This window comes from Mauremys mutica, chromosome 2, assembly GCF_020497125.1.
Source record: "Mauremys mutica isolate MM-2020 ecotype Southern chromosome 2, ASM2049712v1, whole genome shotgun sequence".
NCBI classification, from domain to species: Eukaryota; Metazoa; Chordata; order Testudines; family Geoemydidae; genus Mauremys; species Mauremys mutica.
In genome coordinates, this window is record NC_059073.1 from 231,684,927 (window position 1) to 231,706,973 (window position 22,047).

A 22,047-nucleotide genomic window follows, 5' to 3' on the forward strand; every position below is an offset into this window, starting at 1 on the left:
ATCTTTCTGCAATTATAAGGATTAGAAACTTTTTTTTTAAACCAAAAAGGCAAGAGGGAGGGTGGTTACTCCACTAAAACTTGTTTGAGATCCCCACGAGGTCACAACCTATATGCTGAGAACCCCTTATTAGCCAAAGTCCATCTTCCATGATGCACAAAGCTGTGGAATCCTCGGAAAATGGGTTGAAGTGGCTCTGAACCCAGATATGTTTCACTGAAGGCCTGGATCTGTTTTGCATCATGTTGCCTATCGGGAATATTTAAAAATTAGTAAACTAAGGATAATTCATGAAATCAGCAAAGCACAAATGAGCCTGGGTCACAATTCTTGCCAAAAAAAATTATTGAAAAATAAGCCACTTCTGTCGTAGGCTGATCATAAGCGCAGTGTCAGCCAGCGAAAGGATATTGCAGGAAGAAAGTCTGTGGAAGGACAAGAGTATCTCGAATTCGGGGGAGAGATGCAAAGGACAGAAAATAATAAAAGGTAATTTATTTTTGTCTACTTTATTCCCTGAAATTTAGGCAAAACTCATACAATGGCAAAACATATGGAATAAATTACCAGGAAAAGTGATCTCAAAACAAACTACATTGTAGTTCAAGTGCCATGCTCAGCTTCTGTCTGGAGAAGAAAGGAACAGAGTGGTAAAGTCAACAAAAGAAAGTGGGATTAAGATTAATCCAATAAGGGCAAACACATTAGACTGGATTTCCCTTTCCTATTTTTTATATCCTTATGTCAACTTCCCAAAATCTGCACATCTGAAATGTGTCCACTAACGTAAGCACAAATAGTTATTCTCACCACTGTAGAAAAATTAACAAAGCACAAATATTCCTATGGCAGAAGAGTAATAGGTACTTATTAACCATCAACACAAATATATAAAGGTAAGATCCATATATAAACATGATTTTATTTTGAAATTAGAAGATTAAAGTCACTGTGCAACATTAGACAGGCCAGTTACTTAACTGGTTGTGCTTCAGTCAAGCTGGCTATAAAACCAGGTAGTAAAGCTGTACAGCTCTGAAAACCAGATGCAACTGAAATGAGCTGTCTCGTGTAATTAAAGAGGGGGAAACCACTACAATAATACTGAGTCCAATCCCCCAAGTGCAGAGAAGTACATTCTTGGCAATCAGGCTTTGATCCTGCAAGGTCTCAGACACACACGTTCTTGGCTTTAAGTAGTCCCATTGAAATGGTAGTGGTGATAGGAGGATCTTGTTCCTGCAAATGTCTAGCCCAATTTTGAACGCACAAACTATTGAGAGAAGCATCTGAATGTGGGGCTGAAATAAAGAGGGAACCTCTAGGACAGCGGTTCTCAACTAGGGGTACACATACCCCCAAGAATACTTCCAGGGGTGTATCTCATCCAGCTATTTGCCTACTTTTACAAAAGGCTACATAAAAAGCACTAGCAAAGTCAGTACAAACTACAATTTCATACAGATAATGACTTATTTCACAGACTGTTCTACGTTAGGGATGTAAATATTATTTAAAAAGTTAACCGTTTAACTATTAAAATTATATCATTTAAACGGTTAACCGATTAAAGGGAGAGGGGCTGGGGTTGAGTTCGGCTGGCTGGCTGGTGTGACTGGGGCTGTTCTGTCTGTCTGGCATGGCTGGGGCTGTTCTGTCTGTCTGGCATGGCTGGGGCTGATCCACCTAGTCTGCTGAGGTTGGTGCGGTGGCAGGCTGGTGTGGGGCTGCTGGCTTTGGCAGCAGGGTCATCCCTATGGGGGTGCGGGCCGCAGGACAAATTAGCTCCTGCCAGCTTGGGGAACCCTTCTGCATCAGTGGCTGTGCAAAGCCCCCGTCCCGTGGGTCCAGAAGCCGGGACAGGGGTTGTGTATTCCCATAGCTCCTGTACCTATGAATTCTGGGACCTACTGCACTGGCCAATCACACCGGTCTGCAGGGCTCCACAAAGCACGGGGCCCAGAGCGGTTGCCCCGATTCGCCCTACCCAAGGGACGGCTCCAATTGGCGGGATGGCCGGCCTGCACGGGGCTGTTGGGATTGTGACAGGCAGCCAGCCTGAGGGTTAACAGTTAAGGTGGGTTAACCAGTAAGACTAATGCTTACCAGTTAACAGTTTATATCCCTACTCTATGTACTATACACTGAAATGGTAAAATCAGAAAGATATTTTTTCTGTAATAATGTGCTGTGACACTTGTATTTTTATGTCTGATTTTGTAAGCAAGTAGTTTCTAACTGAGGAGGGGGTACGCAAGACTCATCAGGGCTTGGCTACACTTACAAATTTGCAGCGCTGCAGCAGGGTGTGAAAACACACCCTCTGCAGCGCTGCAAATTGCGGCGCTACAAAGCGCCAGTGTAGTCAAAGCCCCAGCTCTGGGAGCCGCGCTCCCAGCGCTGCCCGTTATTCCCCACAGGGAGGTGAAGTACGGACAGCGCTGGGAGAGTTTTCTCCCAGCGCTGGCGCTTTGACTACACTTAGCGCTTCAAAGCGCTGCCGCGGCAGCGCTTTGAAATGCAAGTGTAGCCAAAGCCAGTCTCCTGAAAGGGGTACAGTAGCCTGGAAAGGTTGAGAGCCACTGGTCTAGGATTTGTAAAAGCAGCAGAGTCCTATAGCACCTTATAGACTAACACAGGTATTGGAGCATTGGTCTAGGATTGTGCCGAAGGTCAGAATAGTTGTTCTCTTCCTCCCTCTCAGCAGAGATGTCTGTGCACCCCCCATCCAGCACAGAGCGTGAAGGGAGAGTGAAGAAATGTAGGTTACGATTTGGGTCAGTCTCTGTCCCGCCCCCTTGCACCCTGCTCCTGCCTCTCTGCCCCCACCTGCCTCCCCCCTTGCACCTGTTCCTCTCTCCCTGCCCGCCCCCACCTCCCTCTTCCCCTGCCCGCTCATTCCTCCCCCCTCCCCCACCGCGTTTCTATCCTTCTCGCCCCGGCCCCCTGCCCTGGGCGCGGCTAAACGAGCGCGCTCAGACTCGGCCTCGCGGGACGCCCGTTACAGCCGGGGCGGGGCACTGTGACGCAAGGCGGTGGACCTGAGCAACGCTATGAACGGGGCGGGGAGAGGGAGCGGAAACAACGAACCAATCAGCGAGGGAAGCCCCGTCCCAGCGGGCAGCAGGCCAATGAATCGGCTTGGGCGCCATCTTTGATTCAGGTAGCGGGGTGCGGGGCGGCTCGTCCGCTCAGGCCTCTTTGAACGTCATGCCCACATTAAAAATGGAGGGAGTTGTGGTCACGTGATAGGGACCACGCCGGCTCCACTTGGGGCTGTGCTAAGCGGCGGGAGCCTAGCAGCGGCTGTAACACCACAACCCTGAGCCTGACCGAGGCAGAGGCGCATGCGCGGCCGGACTGACGCGGAGGGGAGGGGAAGAGGAGAGTAGCGAGTAGCTCCGCCTCCTCTTGCTCCTGAGGTTTCAATGACTTCCCCCTGCTGAGCCCGGGGGCGGGGCTGTCACTTCCTCCCTCCTGGGTCCGAGCCCGGCAGCTGCCCCCTGCCCTCCCCCCTCAGCATGCGCAGCCCACCCGCCCTGCCCGAGGACGTCGTCAGCCTCCTGGCAGGTAACCCGGGAGGGGGCTCCCAGGGGCTGGGGGGGGCGTCTGAGAAGGAGTATGGAGGGGGGGGGCTGGGGTAGGGGAGCAGGCATGGGGGTCTGGCGTGGGAAGGAGGGGAGGGGAGGTAGGGCGCGGGCAGGGAGGGTGGCAGCTGCACCTCAGGGAATGGTGGGTTATTTTGCATTTATTAGATGGATTGATTCGTTTCTGTACTTGGTTCTCACCACACACTTTCAGTGTAGCGCTTGTAGCAGGGGTGAGTGTTGGTGATTGGAAGGGGACAGTAAAGAACTGGGTGGAGAGTAGTGGTGCAGGTGGCTGGGTGGTAAGAATCTGTGATGCCAAAGAATGGTTTTTGTATTTGTAAGATTTAAAAAAAATCTTTATTGTACGGGCTCGTACTGTTTCTGAAAGTAGCTTCTCATTTAATGGTGAAGAGGCAACTCTTAATTTGTGCAGTTTTAGAATCTTTTCCTTCCCCATTATTTTTTCTGTATTTAAAGTCCCCACCGCAGGCTCTATTTACTTAGACTTTGATTATGCTCTTAAAAAAACCCAAAACCTATCTGCTTTCTATTTCAGTATATTTGAAATGAGGAAGGACAGGCCTGCTTCTTACTTCCTTGGTCTCTCACACGCAATATATACTCTATCTACATATTATGAGGTTCTATTTTTACATATTATTTGCTTAGATTATATTTACAAATAATATTCAACTAACAGGTACATGCATGTGTCTCTGCACACTTTCCTGCAACTGCTCAGTAATGTGCTTTCACTTATTTTGGAGAGTGAAATTAGGGGTGAGACTTTTCTTCAGTCTTCATGCCAGTTTTGATGCCTGGCCTCTTTGCTGAAACTGACAAGGTTACTAACAGTGTTGTAGCTGTGTTGGTCCCAGGACCTGAACAGATCTGTGAAAGCTCCTCTTTGGGCAGGTCTGCCCTACCACTTAAGTTACTCTGACTTCATAGAATCATAGATGTTCCTCGGGGGGTTAACCTCCCCCTGAGCCACACAAATTTTGTGCTGTCCATACCGTGTTATGACGGTAGGAGAGTCTCTCCCACTGATATAGCTTATGATTCTTGCCGAGGTGAAGTAATTTTGCCAATGAGAGAGTGCTCACCAGATGCACTGTAGTTGCGCAGCTGCATTGTAGCGCTGTATGTTAGACTTGCCCTTTGTTGCCAACAGAAGTCGGTCCAATAGAAGATGTTACATCACCCTCCTTGTCTTGCTAAGGATACCATTGGTGATGTAAAAACCTGTCCACCAATTGAGGGCTTATATTGGAATGAATGGATAGTAAAACGGCCATCATGTGACCAACATTTGGTCACTACTGACCCCGGCTGAATCCTAACCAGTGAGTTGAAAGGCACCTCATCCAAATCTTTGAGGAACATAGTTGGTCTAGAGCAGAGGTGGGGAACCTACGGCCTGGAGGCCAGATCTGGCCCACTGCTTCATTTCACGGCTCGCGGCAAGCCTCCGTGCCGTGGCCCAGAAGCCCCAAGCTTCAGCGGCTGTCCCCCCCCCCCATGGTGCTGGAGCTGCAAGCACCATCTTGCTGCGTTGCAGGGGGAAGCTAGGCCGTTAAAAGTCCGGTCAGCTCTGCGCAGCTCCCGGACGCTACCAGCACGTCCCTGCAGCCCCTAGGAGCAGGGGCGATAAGGGAAGTTCTGCGCACTGCCCCCAACCCCATCGCCAGCTCTGAAGCTCCCATTGCCCAGGAACTGCAGCCAATAGGCGCTGCGGTGGTAGCTCCTGCAAGTGTGGGAAGCATGCACCATGCAGAGCCCCCTGGCCTCTCCGTCTAGGGGCCAGACATGGCACCTGCTACTGGGAGCAGCAGAGCCCCGGCAGGCAGGGAGCCTGCCTTAGCCCCACTACGCCACTGACCGGGAGCCACCAAGGTAAGCGCTGCCCAGCTGGAGCCCAGACCCCCAACCGACTGCTCCAGGTCCGAACCTCTTCCTGCACCCTAATTCCCTCCACACACTCCCACCTGCATCCCAACCCCCTGCTCTGGGTCAGAACCCCCTCCAGCACCCTAACTCCCTCCCAGACCCTGCAGCCCCACCCCCCTGTCCAAGCCCTAAGCGTTCTCTCGCATCCAAACTCCCTTCCGGAGCCGGCACCCCAATCCCCTGCCCAGGTCTGAGCCTCCTCCTGCATGCCAAGCCTCTTGGCCATAGCCCCGATCCCCCTCCTGCACCCCAAATCCCTCATCCCCAGCCCCACCCCGGAGCCTGCACCCCGAGCTGGAGCCATCACCCCTTCCCACACCCCTGCCCCAGCCCAGAGCCCCATCCCGCACCCTGAACCCCTTATCTCTGGTCCCATCCCACAGCCTAGGGGAAGCCCCAAGCCTCCACAACCCCCCAGGGCTGTGTGTGGCCTATGACTGTTTTTTCTGTGGGTCAGTGGGCCTGATAGAAAAAAGGTTCCCCACCTCTGGTCTAGAGATCCCTTTTGACAGTTTACTTGTCCCAAAACCAATAAAACAGAAAAATGTATTAGTTCAGGGGAAAACAATATAGTCCTAGATCACCTGGCTTAATTTAAATGTTACTGTGTTGGTGCATCACATATTGTTTCAATAAAATGTGAGAGAGATTATGGTGTGGCTATGCAGGTGTTTATATTTATATAGACATGATGAAGTGTGATTGACTACTAAAGAATACTTTCTCACCACAAAAGTGACCAGCAATTGTATACATAAAAGAGGCTTTAAAACATCTAAAATTTAAAGAAAGTAGTTTGAGGCATGCTTTATTTTGTTATGCGTAAGATTTACACTAGTGCACTTGATTTCCCTTTTTTTGCAGCACTAAATAGCTTATTGTTACTGATTTGGGGTAAGTTATACATCTCAAAACTCAGGATTTTTTATTTTGTTTTGGAAAAAGTGTGTGATAGACTGCTGCAAAATCTACTTCAGTATGAGTGGTTAAAGCACTGGAAAACTTGGCTTCTGTTCCTGGTTGTGCCACAGACTTCCACGTGACCTTGGAGAAGACACTTAGACCGCATTCTTCAAATTCTGGTGCCTAAAGCTAGGCACTTAAAGCCACACGTGGGCATCTGAAGAAATGGCCTGAATTTCACAGGGACAGTACTTACATCTCCCACTAAACTTAGTTTTAGTTCAGTACCTCTTAAAATAAGGCTACTTATTTAGATGCTTAATTTTAAGGAGGCAGGTTTGCAAAGTAGACTCAGAAAGGTTAAGGCTATGTGGTGTCTGAGTGTAATTAACATTTGTAAAAAATGTTGGCCTAGAACTCCTTCTGCAGTAAAATCCTCTGGAGGAAGGAAATCTCTATGTAATTACGTTGTAATATCAGGAGCAGGTTTGTGATTCCCCCCCCATCCCAAAGGAATAGGCTGCAGACTCCAAACCTGGCAAATTTTTAGGGATCCACAAGGTTCTAGCGTTCTGCAGGAGACCTCATGGAAGTTCTTTGCCTCTGGCACCCTGTAGCTTCCACCCTGGTGAAGCGCTGCTGGGAACTGTGCTTGACATGGCTGCCCATGAGATCTCTAAGGGGATCTATGCAGATTAAATAGTCTGAGTAAGTATTATTTCTTCTAATAATGTGGATCCTTCCCCACCTCCCATCTTATTTAGTATCCACTCTCCCCCAGCACAGACTGCTCGAAAAGGCCTCTATAAGGCTCAATGAGGTAGTGCTGCAGTGGCAGCTGAGGCCTTTCATGTACAGGCTGGGGGACAGCTGTACATGGAGGGTCTCATTGATTACAGTGACTGTGAAATGCAAAGTTGACTATCGATAAATACCTATTTAGTCTGTAAAATACCCTTGGGTTACAGTTCTTCTAGGGTGAAGTGAAGCTGTACTCTTTACAAGTACTATCTTCAGTAAACAAGTTTAATGAAGAAGTGGTGTGTTTTTAAACTTTTCTTAAAATAGTTTTTTAAAATTTACTACAACAAGAATATCGACATCTTTAAGTTACAGTGGAAGTCATATTTACAGTTTAATACACCAACCCCAGTTCACACTTTGGTTTATCAGAGTACTTGAGGGAAAAGCATATTTAACACTTGTTGCTCTCCTAGCTCTTTTTGAGCATAATAAAACATGTATAGAGTTGAGAGACTGTTCTGTAGGTTAGACAGGATACTTAAGAATTCTGGGAGAGAAAGGGGTGAGTAATAACAGATATTGTCTAGTTAACCCTTACAGACATGTCTGTCCTTTTGAATTGGGGTGGGGATAAAAAGCCTTGAGGGCATCTGTGCTATTCAGTTGAAAACATCACTACTGTACATTTTTTCTAGAAAATAGGATAGCTTATTTAACAATCCAGCTGTCACAGGGCAAGCACATCCATCCCCTTTTGGGTCAGGGTGAGGGTTATTTCCCCACAGCTGAATCTTGGCAATCACCTTTGTTTTGGTACAGTGTGGCCTAGGGTAAGTCAATATGACTGCCCTCTCTCAGGGCTGTGTGGCCTAGTGGCCAGCCAGGGGAGTTGGCCACCACCTGGGAGTGGGTGGCAGCCAGGTAGGGGGACCCAGGCCCTCCCTGCTCCACCAGGTCCCAGGTCAGGGACCTGGCAGTGGCAAGTGTGCTCACTACTGGGTCAGCAGGGGACTCCATCCAAAACACACTGACACCACCCAACACAATGACTAGTGCACTGTGCTACTTCCTACTCTGTCGCTCGTGCAGTCGTCCCAGCATCTCCAAGTTCTTTGGGCTCTTCAGCCTGAGTGGCTCTCAGCAGCTCCATTACTCCTTGGGCATCTGCAGGAGCTTGGGCGTTCACCTGGGTTTCAGCACCCAGGGCCTCAGCATTTCCCAGTCTGGAGCTCACCACATACATCCACCCTCCTCAGCAGTCCACCCTGAATGAGCTGGTCTGCTCCCTTTTATATCTGGTCTCCAGCTGGAACATGACCTCCTTGGCCCAAAGGGTGGCATTAACCCTGGCAGTACCAGTGCAGGGCAAGCATGCTCCGCCACACCAACAAATACTTCATACAGGTCATATACAAAAAAGCTGTGTTAAAAGTTATTTAAGTTGCAAAGTCGATAGTTAAGCACTTTGAAAATTAGGAAATACCAGTGCTGAGATGGCACAAGCCATCTCTATTCACCCCCTCATACACCCGATTGTGTGCTTTATGGCAGTGCTTCTCAAAGTCGGTCTGCTGCTTGTTCAGGGAAAGCCCCTGGTCGTCTGGGCCGGTTTGTTTACTTGCCACGTCCGCAGGTTCGGCAGATCGCGGCTCCCACTGGCTGTGGTTTGCCGCTCCAGGCCAATGGGGGCTGCGGGAAGCGGCGTGGGCCAAGGGATGTGCTGGCCACCCTTCCCGCAGCCCCCATTGGCCTGGAGTGGCGAACCGCGGCCAGTGGGAGCTGCAGTTGGTCAACCTGCGGACGTGGCAGGTAAACAAACTGGCCCGGACTGCCAGGGGCTTTCCCTGAACAAGCAGCGGACTGGCTTTGAGAAGCACTGCTTTATGGTACTGTCTTTAATTATATGATCATGCACTAATTTTTTTTTTTCCACAGGACACTAGCCTCATTCTCTACACTGCCTAGGCAGTACTTGAGAGAAGAGGCAGCTGTTCAGTATTTTTATCTTCATTAAATTAGTAACTCCTACCTTATTTACTGCACATCATCCAAAGTCTGCAATGCATTATTCATTTCGTCTTGGCCTTTTCTGTGGTGCTTATTAATGTTGTATTTAAGTGGCTCACAAATACTGATGAATTCATCTCTGTATCATCTCCATTTTACACATGGGGAAACTGAGAAAGAAACATGTCTGAGGCCACACACTAAATCAGTAGAGAGCCAGGGTTCGAATGCAAGACCCTCTGTCTCCAAACCATGTATTTGTTTCTCCAGATCAAGCTGCCTTACTGTCAGAGAGGTACTTCCATTGACGTCAGTTGCAGTTGTGACTGCTTAGCACTTCTGTATATCAGACCCCAGGTGAGAGAAACACAATTAGGGACTGACTACTTATGAACAGTTCAGGCTGTATAAATTGCAAAACAGCACATAGAGTTCCTATTGCAGAGCCAGCATAGAACTGAGTTCTCCTGACTGGCGTTCATTTGCTTTAACCACGGGACCATTCTTTCCCCCTCCCCAGTCGTCTCTAGCCTCATTTTCTACACACTTCTTCCAACTTCTGCAACAAAGAAAGAGGATCCTACAAACTTTCTCATTCACTTCATAACCCTGATTGAATTGTACAGTGTACATTCATCCTGTACACTCAATAAGTCAGGGGTCCCTTGGAAAAACAGTACATAATTATGTAATTAAAGATTGTCATAATGCATACACACAAGGGGAATGAATTAAGTTGCATGGGCAACTTTATTTCCTAACTTTTGAATGCTTGGCTTTGCAACCTAAATAACTTTCTCTTTTTTCAGTGGAAAAAGATTTAAAAAAATTCTATTGTGAGCAACTGTACGACCTGTGCCATCATGTATTATTGGTAGGGTTTAACACTGAACCTTCAGCACTGAAGCACAGCGTGAGCTACAGGAATGATTATACATGGGTTGGAAGCAGGAGAAAGCTGTTTCTGTGAAGTAGGAGGAAGGGCCACTGTGGCAATGTGCTTGTTGCAGGAGGTGGCCGGGGGGAGCCCAGTCCAAACGTCTTTCTCTCTTCTTTATCCTGTGTGTGTATGTGGTGGTGGTGGTGAGCTCTTTACCTATGTGGTGCCCTCACAGGGGCAGATATGGGTGGGTGGGGCCATGCTCTGTGTCCATAAGGGGAGGCAGGGCCCAGTCTAGTGCTCTCTCTCTCCCCTTCCTTCTTCACTCTGGGAGGTGGGGGGAAATCTTTGTGCCTAGGTGGTGCCCCCAGAAGAGGGATGGGCCACTGGGGGCAGGATTTGTTGAGGGGAGCCCAGCAGGCCATCTCTTCTTCCCTCTCTTGGGGAAGTTGTCCGCTCCTGGGGTTCCCAGTGCAGTATCAGCTGGTGCTGCTGTTTCTGTGGCAATGTGGACCTGGTCTTAGACTGGAATATTCATGTTCAACTATTATTTTGCTATGTTGCCAAAATCGTGCTGACTATGCAAACTATGCAGAAAGGAAATTACAGTTTTTAAACATTTATTTTTCAGCTAAATTTTAACAGAATTCCCTGAGATGAAAGAAAAGGCATTTCTCTAGCACCGAGACTTTTTCTTCCTGATTAATGTCAAAAGACATATGCAAACGATGGAGGTGTTAAAACATCCCTAAAATAGTCAAATGTTTCCTAATGAAAACTGTTAGGCAACTGAAATATAGAACTTGCTACCAGATTCCTTATAATTTAGGGTCATGGTCCTCATTGGAAGCATGATGGGACTTTATAATACATTTTGCATAAAGAATGACATTTGCTTCATCGTTGACCCCATATTAGTGGAAAGAGATTTTATTTTCTCATAACTCTTTGATTCACATTCCATAAACTTTGGCTTCTGCTTAATCCAGAAGTTGTTTTGAAGGTGTCTGCAGCTGTTAATATGTATTTAAATAGTACTGGAGTGGGACTGGAAACAGTGAGGTAGAAATAGCCTCCAGTGACTTGAAACATTGTTCAAATTGTGTCTGCCATAAATTTGAGAATAAGTGTCATATGAGTGATAAAAATGGCATAGACTATTTTTTATACACTCATTACTCACACTCCACGTTAATTGAAAAAGACAAACCATCTTTATCATCTGACTAAGTTTACGTTTCTTTTCTAATCATATGTCAACAAACCACAATAGATGCAGTATAATGTGGCATATCGTGTAAATCTTAGGTTAATCCTTAAGATTGTTTACTGTAGCTCATTTGGAATCATGTTGTAAACTGCTCTTGATTTGTATTAGTGTGCTTCAGTCATCTCTAACCGGTGCGAGGTGTGGAGAAGAAAATGTTCCAATCCCCGTATGGTGAGATTAGAACTTTGTCCTGAACGTAATTTATCTGAAATGTCCTAGGTGTTTGATTTCAGTTGAGGATCTGAGCAATCTAGGTGTACTTTTGCTCTGTAAATCATTGAAGGGAATTGCTGATTGTTTATTTTATCAATAAATTCATTTTTTGTTGGTAGTAATATAGAAAGATGGTCTTGCTTATGGTAGTTTTAAGATACAACTGGACTGCCCATAAAAGATTCTTTGTGGCAAAAGAAAGGTCTAAATACTTGTCAGCCTATACCAATGCACTGTTTTCGGCTAGCTGTCTTACAGTTGCAAGTCTGTCTTCGTTTTTCTTTTATAACAGATATTTTGTAGCTGTAGAAATACAAATGTAAATCAAAACATGACAAGTAGCATGTTCAATGTGATCCAATATTTATTTAGCAAACTCTGGGAAGAAATTTTCCAAACCATCCAGTGGTCTTCCTTTTGATGGAAAAGAGCTAAGGTTGCATGCATTGCAGATTGTGATTTATAGCACAAATGGACAGGCAGCTACAGAGGTTATTGCCTGATAGGGAATAGGTCTAAAGACAATTTATCAGTAGATTTCTTTGCAAATTCTGAAGTCAGCTTGGTTAATTGCTTCCTAAAAGTAGACCTAGTACTGCTAAGAGATACTGTGGCTGTCCATTTGAAGCTGGTCATACTTCCACAGTATATTTCCTATAATATGCTTACTTCAGGTACAGCAGATATTTACTCTATTTAGTAATATGCAATGCAAACAGCTACATTGGGTTTGGAATGATTGATAAAATGCTGTATCATTGCAGAGCTGAAAGCTAGGCTGCAGAAGCATGTTCAGATGGCCATTTTTTGTTGTTTGTAAATTTTTATATTTTCCCTTTTGTATAGTTTTCTTAGCTGAATCCTGAAAAGCCTTATGTGAGTAGCCTTCATGCACAAGAATAGTCCTGTTGTCCTCATAAAGCATAAGACATTGACCACTCACTAGAATGAGGTTCTGAGAGATTGGGCCTTCTGTTTGTTTTCTGCCACCAGAATCTGGAAAATTCCCAAAGTTGTCTGTGTAGATACACTGAAATATTGTGATGCCCAAGTCCTTGCTGTATGTTTATATTGATAATTGCAAACCAAAATAACTCTGACTTAAACATTTCTACACAAAGAATAGATGTAAAATATAAACAAAATAATAATGTCTGTTAAAATTGTGATTGGTTATACCTAATGGAAATCAAATTTTAAACTAAATAAACCATTTGATTAATTACCTATGAGTTAGTACCATATTTTAGTCCTCTGTCTTTTTTTTTCTATCAGTTTGTCTTTTTTTGACAGCAATTTGTTAATCAGATCTTATCAGATCTTTCAGTTCTGCATCTACCATTCATTTCAGCATGAAAATAATTTTTCTCTAGAGTACTTCAGACAAGGTTAAGATAATTAAATATAAACAGTAGCAAAACAAACACTGTTATTAACATTATTTCAGGGCTTGTATGTTAACTTTTTTTAGATAACTTTGGTGTGGAATAGTTTCTCCATGTCTATTCATCTTTGTAATTATAGTGCTAAATATAAACTGTCAGCAGAGGAACTCTGGCTCTTTTTGCTGCAGAAATATGGATTATGTAGCATGTGCATACTTCTTGCCCTCTAGTCTGTCAGTGTGTGATAGAACCAATCAAAATGTGTGAGAATAATGACTGAAAAGGCCAACAGCTATGTTTTGCTCCATGTCTCACTGTAACTGACAAATTATAATTGTTTTACTATAAAACCTGTTTTAATAGGCGTTCTCACTGTTTTGAATTAAACTGGTTGTTTTAAAAAGAAAGATGGATAAACAGAAATGCCTTCAGGTACATCCACAAGGAACTCCCACATGTGTCTGCAGCAGGGTTTGAATCCAGAACCTTCAGATTCTCACTACACACCTCTAATTAGGGTTGCCAACTTTCTAATTGCACAAAAACAAACACTGTAGCCTCGCCCCTTCCCCGAGGCCCTGTCCCCCACTCACTACATTCCCCCTTCCTAGTTGGCTTGCTCTCCCCCACTCTCACTTGCTTTCACTGGGCGGGGGCTGGAGTGCAGGAGGGGGGTGAGGGGTCTGTCTGGGGGTATGGGCTCTGGAGTGGGGCTGGGGATGAGGGGTTCAGGGTGTGGGAGGGCACTGCGGGTTGAGGTGCAGAGGGGGTGAGTGCTCTGTTTGGGGGTGCGGGCTCTGGGGTGTAGCCAGGGATGAGGTGTTTGGGGTGCAGGGGGAGCTCTAGCCTGGGGGATGGGGCACAGGGTTCAAGGTGTGGGAGGGGGCTCTGGCCTGTGGTTGGGGTGCAGGGGGGGTAGGGCTTCATCTGGGGATGCAGGCTCTGGGGTGGGGCTGAGGGGCTTGGGGTGCAGGAGGTGGCTCTGGGTTGGGGGGGCTCAGGGCTGGGGCAGGGGGTTGGGGCTCGGGGTTGGGGTGCGGGCTTACCTCCGGCGGTTCCCGGTCAGCGGTGCAGAATGCTTCCTGCTGGTCCTGGCTCTGCGCTTTGCCCTGGAAGTGGCCAGCAGGTCCGGCCCCTAGGCAGAGGTGCAGCAGGGTGGCTCCGCGCGCTGCTCTCTCCTACAGTCACCATCCCCACAGCTCCCATTGGCTGTGGTTCCTGGCCAAGGGGAATGTGGTGCCGGTGCTCGGGGCCGGGCAGCGCACAAAGCCGTGGCCCCCCCACCTAGCAGCCAGACCTGCTGGCTGCTTCCGGGGCGCAGCGTGGAGCCAGTATAGGTAGGGACTAGCCTGCCTTAGTTCCACAGCACCGCCAACCAGACTTTTAATGGTCTAGTCGGCGGTGCTGACCAGAGCCACCAGGGTCCCTTTTCGACTGGGTGCTCCAGTTGAAAACCAGACACCTAGTCACCCCACCTCTAATGTTTGAGTTAAAGATATCCTTTGAGTGGACCAGATTTTTGAGGGATATGGTGCATACTTTATCACTGGATTACATAGCTGTTTTCCTCACAACAGTAGAATGTTGGTGGTCAGGATTTCAGGAATCTATTCCTGCCCTTGGGAAGGGAGAATGAACTAGTGGTTAGAGTAGCAGTTACAAGCACTGGCTCATTCAGTCCAAGAGGCAATATGGTGAAGTGAGTGAGACTTGCATCTGTCATCTTAGAGATCTGACTTCTATTCCCAGTTCCAACACAAATGATTTCGAGCAAAACATCTCCGTTAGGTTTATTATGGAATGGGGGAATCAGAGGGTGCTCTGGCTAGCTGGCCCTAATGTGCTGCCTAGGCCTGTGAGGAGAGGGGCTGGAGCTTTGCCTATGGTGGCAGATTGTGTTGAATGGCCTCTGGGGAGAATGATACTTGCTTCCCTCCTAAATGTAGGGGTATGAAGCCTTGTTCAGTAATAAAGACTATGAAGTGCATAGAAATACAAACAACAGTGACTAGAAGAGATGAGCTTAGATTTCAGGGCTTCCTGGATCCCAGCCCAGAGCACTTTACTCTAGGCTACACAGGTGTTCTGCAGGGGACTCTATCTCTTGTGTGTCTGCATCACATTGCCTGCCTTTGTGGAGCTGTGCAACAAAGGAAGATTTGACCAAAATGCAGAACATTCTACATAATGAGAGAGACAAGGAGGGTGAGGTAATACCTTTTATTGGACCAACTTCTCTTGGTGAGAGAGACAAGCTTTTGATCTTACACAGAGCTCTTCTTCTGGTCTGGGGAATGTACTCAGAGTGTCTGAGTGAAATACAAGGTGGAACAGATTGTTTAGCATAAGTAGTTAACTCATAACAGTACTTTACTAAACAATCTGTTCCACCTTGTATTTAGCTGTGACACTGAGTACATTTCCCAGGCCTGAAAAAGAGCTCTATGTTAGCTTGAAAGCTTGTCTCTCTCATCAACAGAATTTGGTCCAATAAAAGATATTACCTTACCCACCTTGTCTCTCTAATATACTGAAACCAACACGGTTACAACACTGGTTGTAATCATGGGCAGCTGAAAGGTCTGAGTATGCGTTAATTTTTTTAATATGCTATAGTGTGATACTGGCATTGAAATTTAGCATGCGTAAGATTTCTGCCTTAGCATCCTAGTAGAGAGAGTTGGAATTTTTGTTTTGCACTTGATAGAGCATTTGTTTGCCAGCTCTGTCCGCAAATATTAACAGCAATACTAAGGAAGACTTGTATTTGTTAGAAACTATAGGATGTTGTGCCAAAATATGGTTTGAGTTGACTCTCTTCCGAAGAAGTGAGCTGTAACCCACGAAAGCTTATGCTGAAATAAATTTGTTAGTCTCTAAGGTGCCACAAGTACTCCTGTTCTTTTCTCTTCTGAAGCTCTTCTAAATGCAACTTAATTTTTCTTCTGTGCATAAGAAGGTGAACAATGATGTAGGTGAATAGTATCTACTGTGGTATCTTAGCTTACCTTGAAAGCCCACAGGAGGGAGAGATCTATATTCCCATTGGGAAGGATCTCTCTTCCATGTCACTGCTGTTTTCACTAAACAACAGATTTATCACAATTTCATTGACTTTTTGCGAAATCTCACAATAGAATAGATGGTACATCCATTTCTGCATTGCTTCTATAGTATTTGGAGGTTGCAAGCTTTATTTTCATCTCTGCTTTCACATTCAAAGTTCGTTCAAACAGGATGCATTATATCCACAGTACAGACATTGGTCTCCAACACAGTTTGGGTACACTGCATATCCTAAGCCATAAGTAGGGTTGCCAATTTTCTAATTTCTGAAAACTGGACACTACAACAGTAGCACTGGACTTCCCCCTGCCCTGCCTATTCCCCGAGGCCCCGTCCCGGCTCACCTCTTCCCTCGAGGTCCCACCCCAATTGCTCATTGCTCTTCCCCTCCCCCATCGCTCCTTCCTCTCACCCTCCCTACCTTCCAAGATCGGCTCCCACGAGAGGAGGTAGGAGGCAGCCCTGGCTAATGACCCGGTGCCTTCCACCCACCTATAGTAACTAGACTTTTAGTGTCTGCTCCGTACATCTGACTGGACACTGAACAGGTCCCCTTTCGACTGGACTTTCCTGTCGAAAACTGGACTCCTGGCAACCCTAGCCATAAGTGATGTTTGTTGCTCAGCAGGGCCGGTGCAACCATTTAGGCAAACTAGGCGGCCGCCTAGGGCGCCTAGTGGTTGGGGGCGCCTAAAAGTCCCCTCAGGCGAGGAGGTGGAGTGGAGGTGAGCTGGGTGGGGGGGCGCACGAGGAGGGCTGCCCGCAGTAACGGGGGGGGGCGCACAGGGGAACAGCTCCCCACCCCAGCTTACCTCCACTCTGCCTCCTCCGCTGAGCACACAGCCCAGCTCTAAGTCTCCTCCAATCAGCGCCGCAAGCCTGGGCGGGGAGGAGAATTAGAGCAGCGCCGGCGTGCTCAGTGGAGGAGGCGGAGCCGATGTGAGCTGGGGCAGGCTCCCCAGGCAGGATTAGCTGCAGTGTGGGGGTTGGGGGGGGGAGTCTCCCCAGGCAGGGTTAGCTGCCACGGGGGGACGGGGGGGAGTCTCCCCAGGCAGGGTTAGCTGCTGGGGTGGGGGGGGAGTCTCCCCAGGCAGGGTTAGCTGCCATGGGGGGACGGGGGAGAGTCTCCCCGGGTGGGGTTAGCTGCCGTGGGGGGACGGAGGGGAGAGGGGTTAGCTGTCGCGGTCAGGGGGGTGTAGCTGCTGCGAGGGGGGGGGCTCCCCGGGTGGGGGGGCTGAGTTAGCTGCCGTGGGGGGGGCGGGGTTAGCTGGGTGGGGGGTGCAAGGTGGAAGTTTCGCCTAGGGTGCAAAACTTCCTTGCACCGGCCCTGTTGCTCAGTAATTTCAGCACTGTCAGACAGTGACTTGGATGATGGTATTTTTGCTTGGGTTTGGAATTCAACAAGAAGTAAGGTGGCCTGCAAAGTTTAGTTGGAGGCTGCAAAGGGCTAGTGCTGTAATGAATTAGATGAAGGGTTTAAAGTTACAATGTAAACATCACTTTCTGTTTATAAAAGTGACCAGTGACATTGGGCTTTTGCATATTGCTGTCTGAATAGCACTTCAAAGCTACTAACTTGTTGAGTAAATATATAAAAGGCAAAGGGTTCACCAAGCCCATTTCTTCCCTCCCCTGCACACAGCAGAACCTTTGGGGTTTGATCCTGAGAATTGCTGAACACTTGCTGCTCCTGTTTGAAGTCATTGGCTATTTTGTTGCTGCCTTCAGTAGGAACAGGATCAGGCCCATTGACTTCATGGGAATCTACCTCAGGACAGCTTCCCAACTGCACTTCAGAGCAAGAGGGGCAGGATCCTTGGGGCTTGTGAAAGGGTACAGATTCTAGGGCAAAGTGCTGCCCAAGTTTCTGTGGGTGGGCCTGGAGGATTTGCAACTACATTAACTCACTGGCCCTTTGTTTCTGCCCTTGTGCAGACAGTAGCACTTCTGGAGTGAGACTTCAGCTACTCTAAGGGCTGCTCTGCTACATGTGATTGGAGGGACACTCTCTTCACTTCCGGGTGAAAAGCACTTGTTCAGATCTCCAAAAACCTTGCAGGTTCAAGATTGTGCCACATATTGCATGATGATAGCAATCTAATCCAAATCTCCTAAAAACGTTTTGGTAATTTTTTTTTTAAATAAAGAATTGCATGGCTACATTTGTTGATGTAGTGGCTAAACTAGTTTTTGAAGGCAACTACATCAAAAGGCATGGCTTAATTTGTTCTGTTGCAGCACAAAATGCAAAGTGGATCATGCTTAGTTTTAAACTTGTCTTCATAATGAAAACTTAAAATAAGCAATTAAATACTCGTTAGGGAATTTAAATACGAAGTTGTATTTGAAAATAACTTGAAGTAGAATATTTGCTTTACATTCTGCAACTAACTCCCTTATATACCAAAAATGCTCCAACCTTAAACCTGCTTTATGTGAGCCATATAAGAGTATTAAAATGAGTGATCTATCATCTTATGGGCTAAATTCTTACTTCAGTTACATGCATGCAGTGCTGTTCATTTAAGTGGAGTAGCACGTGTGTAAGTGGTGGGGAAGAACTTGGCTCTCTTTGTGTATACTGAAAATCTGGTAAATTTTTAACATAGCAAGTGCTGTTTGAATTTAGTAACTTTCAGGTTAGACATATAGGTCAAGTTCTGGTGTGATATAAATAGCTCTTCCATAGCAGCTGTGATTATGGAAATCTGTGAAATACTAAGCACTAAAACAATGCTAAGCCTCTTCATTGACACTCTATTATACCCACAAACCACTTATATTATGGCTGTTGGAATACCGTGTGAGGTGTTTTTCAGTTTGAATCCTTATGTTGGTTGACCTTGCTATCCCGACAGTGTAGTTTGTTACTACATGTAGGTGTTTGGGATGCTTCCAGTGAAATTGCATTGAAAGTCCGGATTATCTAGTCCTGGTGCAATGTCACTGGAACTTTTGAGCACAATCATTCAGGAGTAGAGACTGCATAATGGCCGCTGAAGTGGATGGGAGTTTAACCCAAGGAAGAATGGCAGGATTAGGTCTATTAGGCTGTAGTTAATTCAGCATGCAAATAAAATATTGTAAACTTACTGTTTTTCTCATGCCTTTTTCAGTATGAAATAACATACTCATTTTGAAAACAAGAAAGAATAGGGAAATGGGTATTAATTTTGAATGATCAAACCTCTTTAGTTGGAGTGGGACAAAATTCTCACACAACCAAAACAATATTGTTTTTAAACAGTTAATTTCTAAATGATATCAGTTTCTTTTGCTTTAAGAATAAAAAAGTATATTGCAGCTCATAACTTGGGCCCTGATTCTGCAAGTGTACAGATGCTGTAAGCACATGAGTAGTTCTGTTGACTGCAATAGGGTTATTCAGTTATGTAACATTACGCGCCTATGTAACTGTTTGCAGGAGCGGGCCTTGGATATCAAGTATTAGCCCAATATGGGGTACAATGGCAATGTATAAACATCTGCAAATTGAATTTATAAGGAACCAGCAACTGATCCATACCAGTAGTGACTTCATCTGGTTCTGCTATAATGTTGTAAATGACTCAGCCACTTTTTGAAATTTAAACTTATAAAATAACATGAATGTAACCTATGCACAAAAGCTGTTTATTCTTTTAGCTGTATACCATAAGTGGTACAATGTATTGGCCATAGCACCAAGGTTTATCTTGTGTAATACTTGCTCATTTAATGATGCCAGATGTCGAAACAGTATTTGCTGTGCTAAACATAAGTAGAGCAGAGAACAAATGTATCCAGTTTTTAGAATCTGAAATATTTCAACCATGTTATACATCAAGCAGATAAAATAGGTTTCTTCATAAGTGATAATATCAGAACAATCCAACATGGGGATATTTGTCTTCAGAAGATTATCACTTTTTCCCTTATAATGTGTAACCCTTTTTTTCCCCCCCAACCCCCATGGTCTAGATGTTGACACATTTATATCTGATACGCTCAAAGGAGAAAATTTATCCAAGAGAGCAAAAGAAAAAAAGGATGCCCTTATTAAGAAGATAAAAGAAGTCAAGGCTAAGTAAGTCATCTTTACTGTTTTAATTTTATTTGTAAACGCTTGTTGCTCTTTTGAGAACTACTCTGTTTTAACAAAGAGTTTTATATGGCTACTTTGCAAAGGGATCTACATGGGTGAATTAGATTGAATCCCCACAGGATTCAATTTTTCAGTGGGGAATGTGGGCAGAAGGTGTCTGCCTGTGTGGATTCCTTTGTGGGATCAGGGCTTTGGTTCTTGGCCCAGGACCTATCTTCCTCTGACTAATGAGTTCTTTAAAACTTAAAAACAGTAATATTGGAAGAACTTGTCCAGGATGCTTGTTGCGGTTGCATGATTATTTTCATTGGGCCAGATTCTCAGCTGATGTAAGCTGGCATAACTCTGTCCACTGACTTCAACATCTGTTTGTTTTAACCTATTCTCTCATTAGCCCTGTTTATGCTAGGAAGTTTAACCATTGCTGAAAATAGTTTTAAGCAACAAGTTCCTTTAAACTGCTATTGAAAACTGTTAAGTGCAGCATAGACCAGACAAAGCTGTCTTCTTAATGTTGTTTCAGAGAGTATAGTTCAAGACTTAGTTCCACCCTCTAACTTCAGTCAAACTACCTGGGTGAGGAAGATTTGGCCTTAGTTTTACACATATTGGGGGAAAAAAAATCTGTTCTGCAGTATGTTGTATCTTAAATTAGGATATGTTCTGGCACTCGTTATTCTTCTCCTCTTCAGCCTCTCCACAGCTTTTTTTCACAGTGATTGCTCCTTCCTTCTTGATATTCATCCTTGGCTCTCATGTCACACTCCTTTACAATGTCAGTGATAGTATAACTAAGTGGTGACAGTATACTCAGTGCTATTCTAATGAGGAAGATGTAGAACCGGCCCCCAAATGTTTATAATCTAAAGGTTCTACTACCTCTCTGTTCATTTAATGTTTCTTTTGGTAGGTGGTCCTCTTCCCCTCTTCCACTTTCCATGGGGGTCCCCCAGGGCTCTGTCCTAGATTCTGGCCCTTCTTTCTCTACAACTCATTCCGGGGTGATTTCATTAGCTGTGTTTCTAGGATGACTCTCCACTCTTGACTTCTTTCCTCCCATTCAGTCCTACATCTCTACTCCTCTCTGTCTTCTCCTGAGTGTCTTATCATGAACTGAAACTCGGCATGCTGAAACTGAACTCCTCTGGTGAAATCCTGACCCCAATTACAGTAAACAGGAGCTTTGCCATTGACTTCAGTGGGGCCAAGATTTCAGCCCTTATCTTTATTTCCAAATTCTCCCATTTCCACCTTTATCACTGCTAACGCCACCCATCTTATTATCACCCATGCCCCAAAATGTGCATCTGTTAGTCACCTTTGATTTCTCCAACCGGTTCTACTCATCCAGACATTGCTATTTTCTACACAATGTTTCTTAGATCTAGCCTTTTATCTCTGCTTGCATTTCTAAGTCTCTCACACAGGGCCTCCTGGATTCTCATTTTCATTGCTTTTAACCATCGCCTCAATGGGTTTCCTGACACTTGCACCACCCCTTCTGGTCCATACAAAATGCAGCTGTTAAGATCATCTTACTTACCAGTCATTCTGATCAACTCCCCTTTTTACACCTACTCAAATAAATTCAAGCTTCCTGAGATTTCAGTTAAAGCCATACATAACAATAACCTTTCCTTACTTATTTACCTTGCATCTTATTGTGTCTGTGCACCCTGCAACTGTTTTGTTCACGTATGTTGCCAGGATCGTAGCTTTGGGGGACATGGCAATGCATGTAGTTTTCACCACAGCAAGTAGTATCCCTCAGTATAAGAGGTATAGTAGTATCATTCCGTATAAGAATTGTTAGGTAAATTTTATTAAGCCTTGCTTATTGTGAATATGTATTCAATGAGCTATTATATTTAAATGCATATCAATATCTTAATTAACAAGCATCTCCTGCATATCCATTTTGTTTTTATATGCTGCTAAAATATTCAAGCCAAATG

The 22,047-nt window shown here is 45.6% G+C and overlaps 1 protein-coding gene across 2 annotated transcripts in view; it reads left to right on the forward strand.

The window, feature by feature from the left end:
- Positions 1-3,123: 3,123 nt before the first annotated feature.
- Positions 3,124-22,047, forward strand: part of SKAP2 (src kinase associated phosphoprotein 2) — a 158,165-nt gene continuing 139,241 nt past the window's right edge. The window contains exons 1-2 of one of the 2 annotated variants that reach the window (XM_045006748.1): positions 3,124-3,570; positions 19,969-20,074. In XM_045006748.1, the coding sequence (XP_044862683.1) occupies positions 3,522-3,570; positions 19,969-20,074 (155 nt within the window). In that variant the 5' untranslated portion in view covers positions 3,124-3,521. The remainder of the gene's footprint in view (positions 3,571-19,968; positions 20,075-22,047) is intronic. The other variant, XM_045006749.1, reaches the window with a different exon arrangement.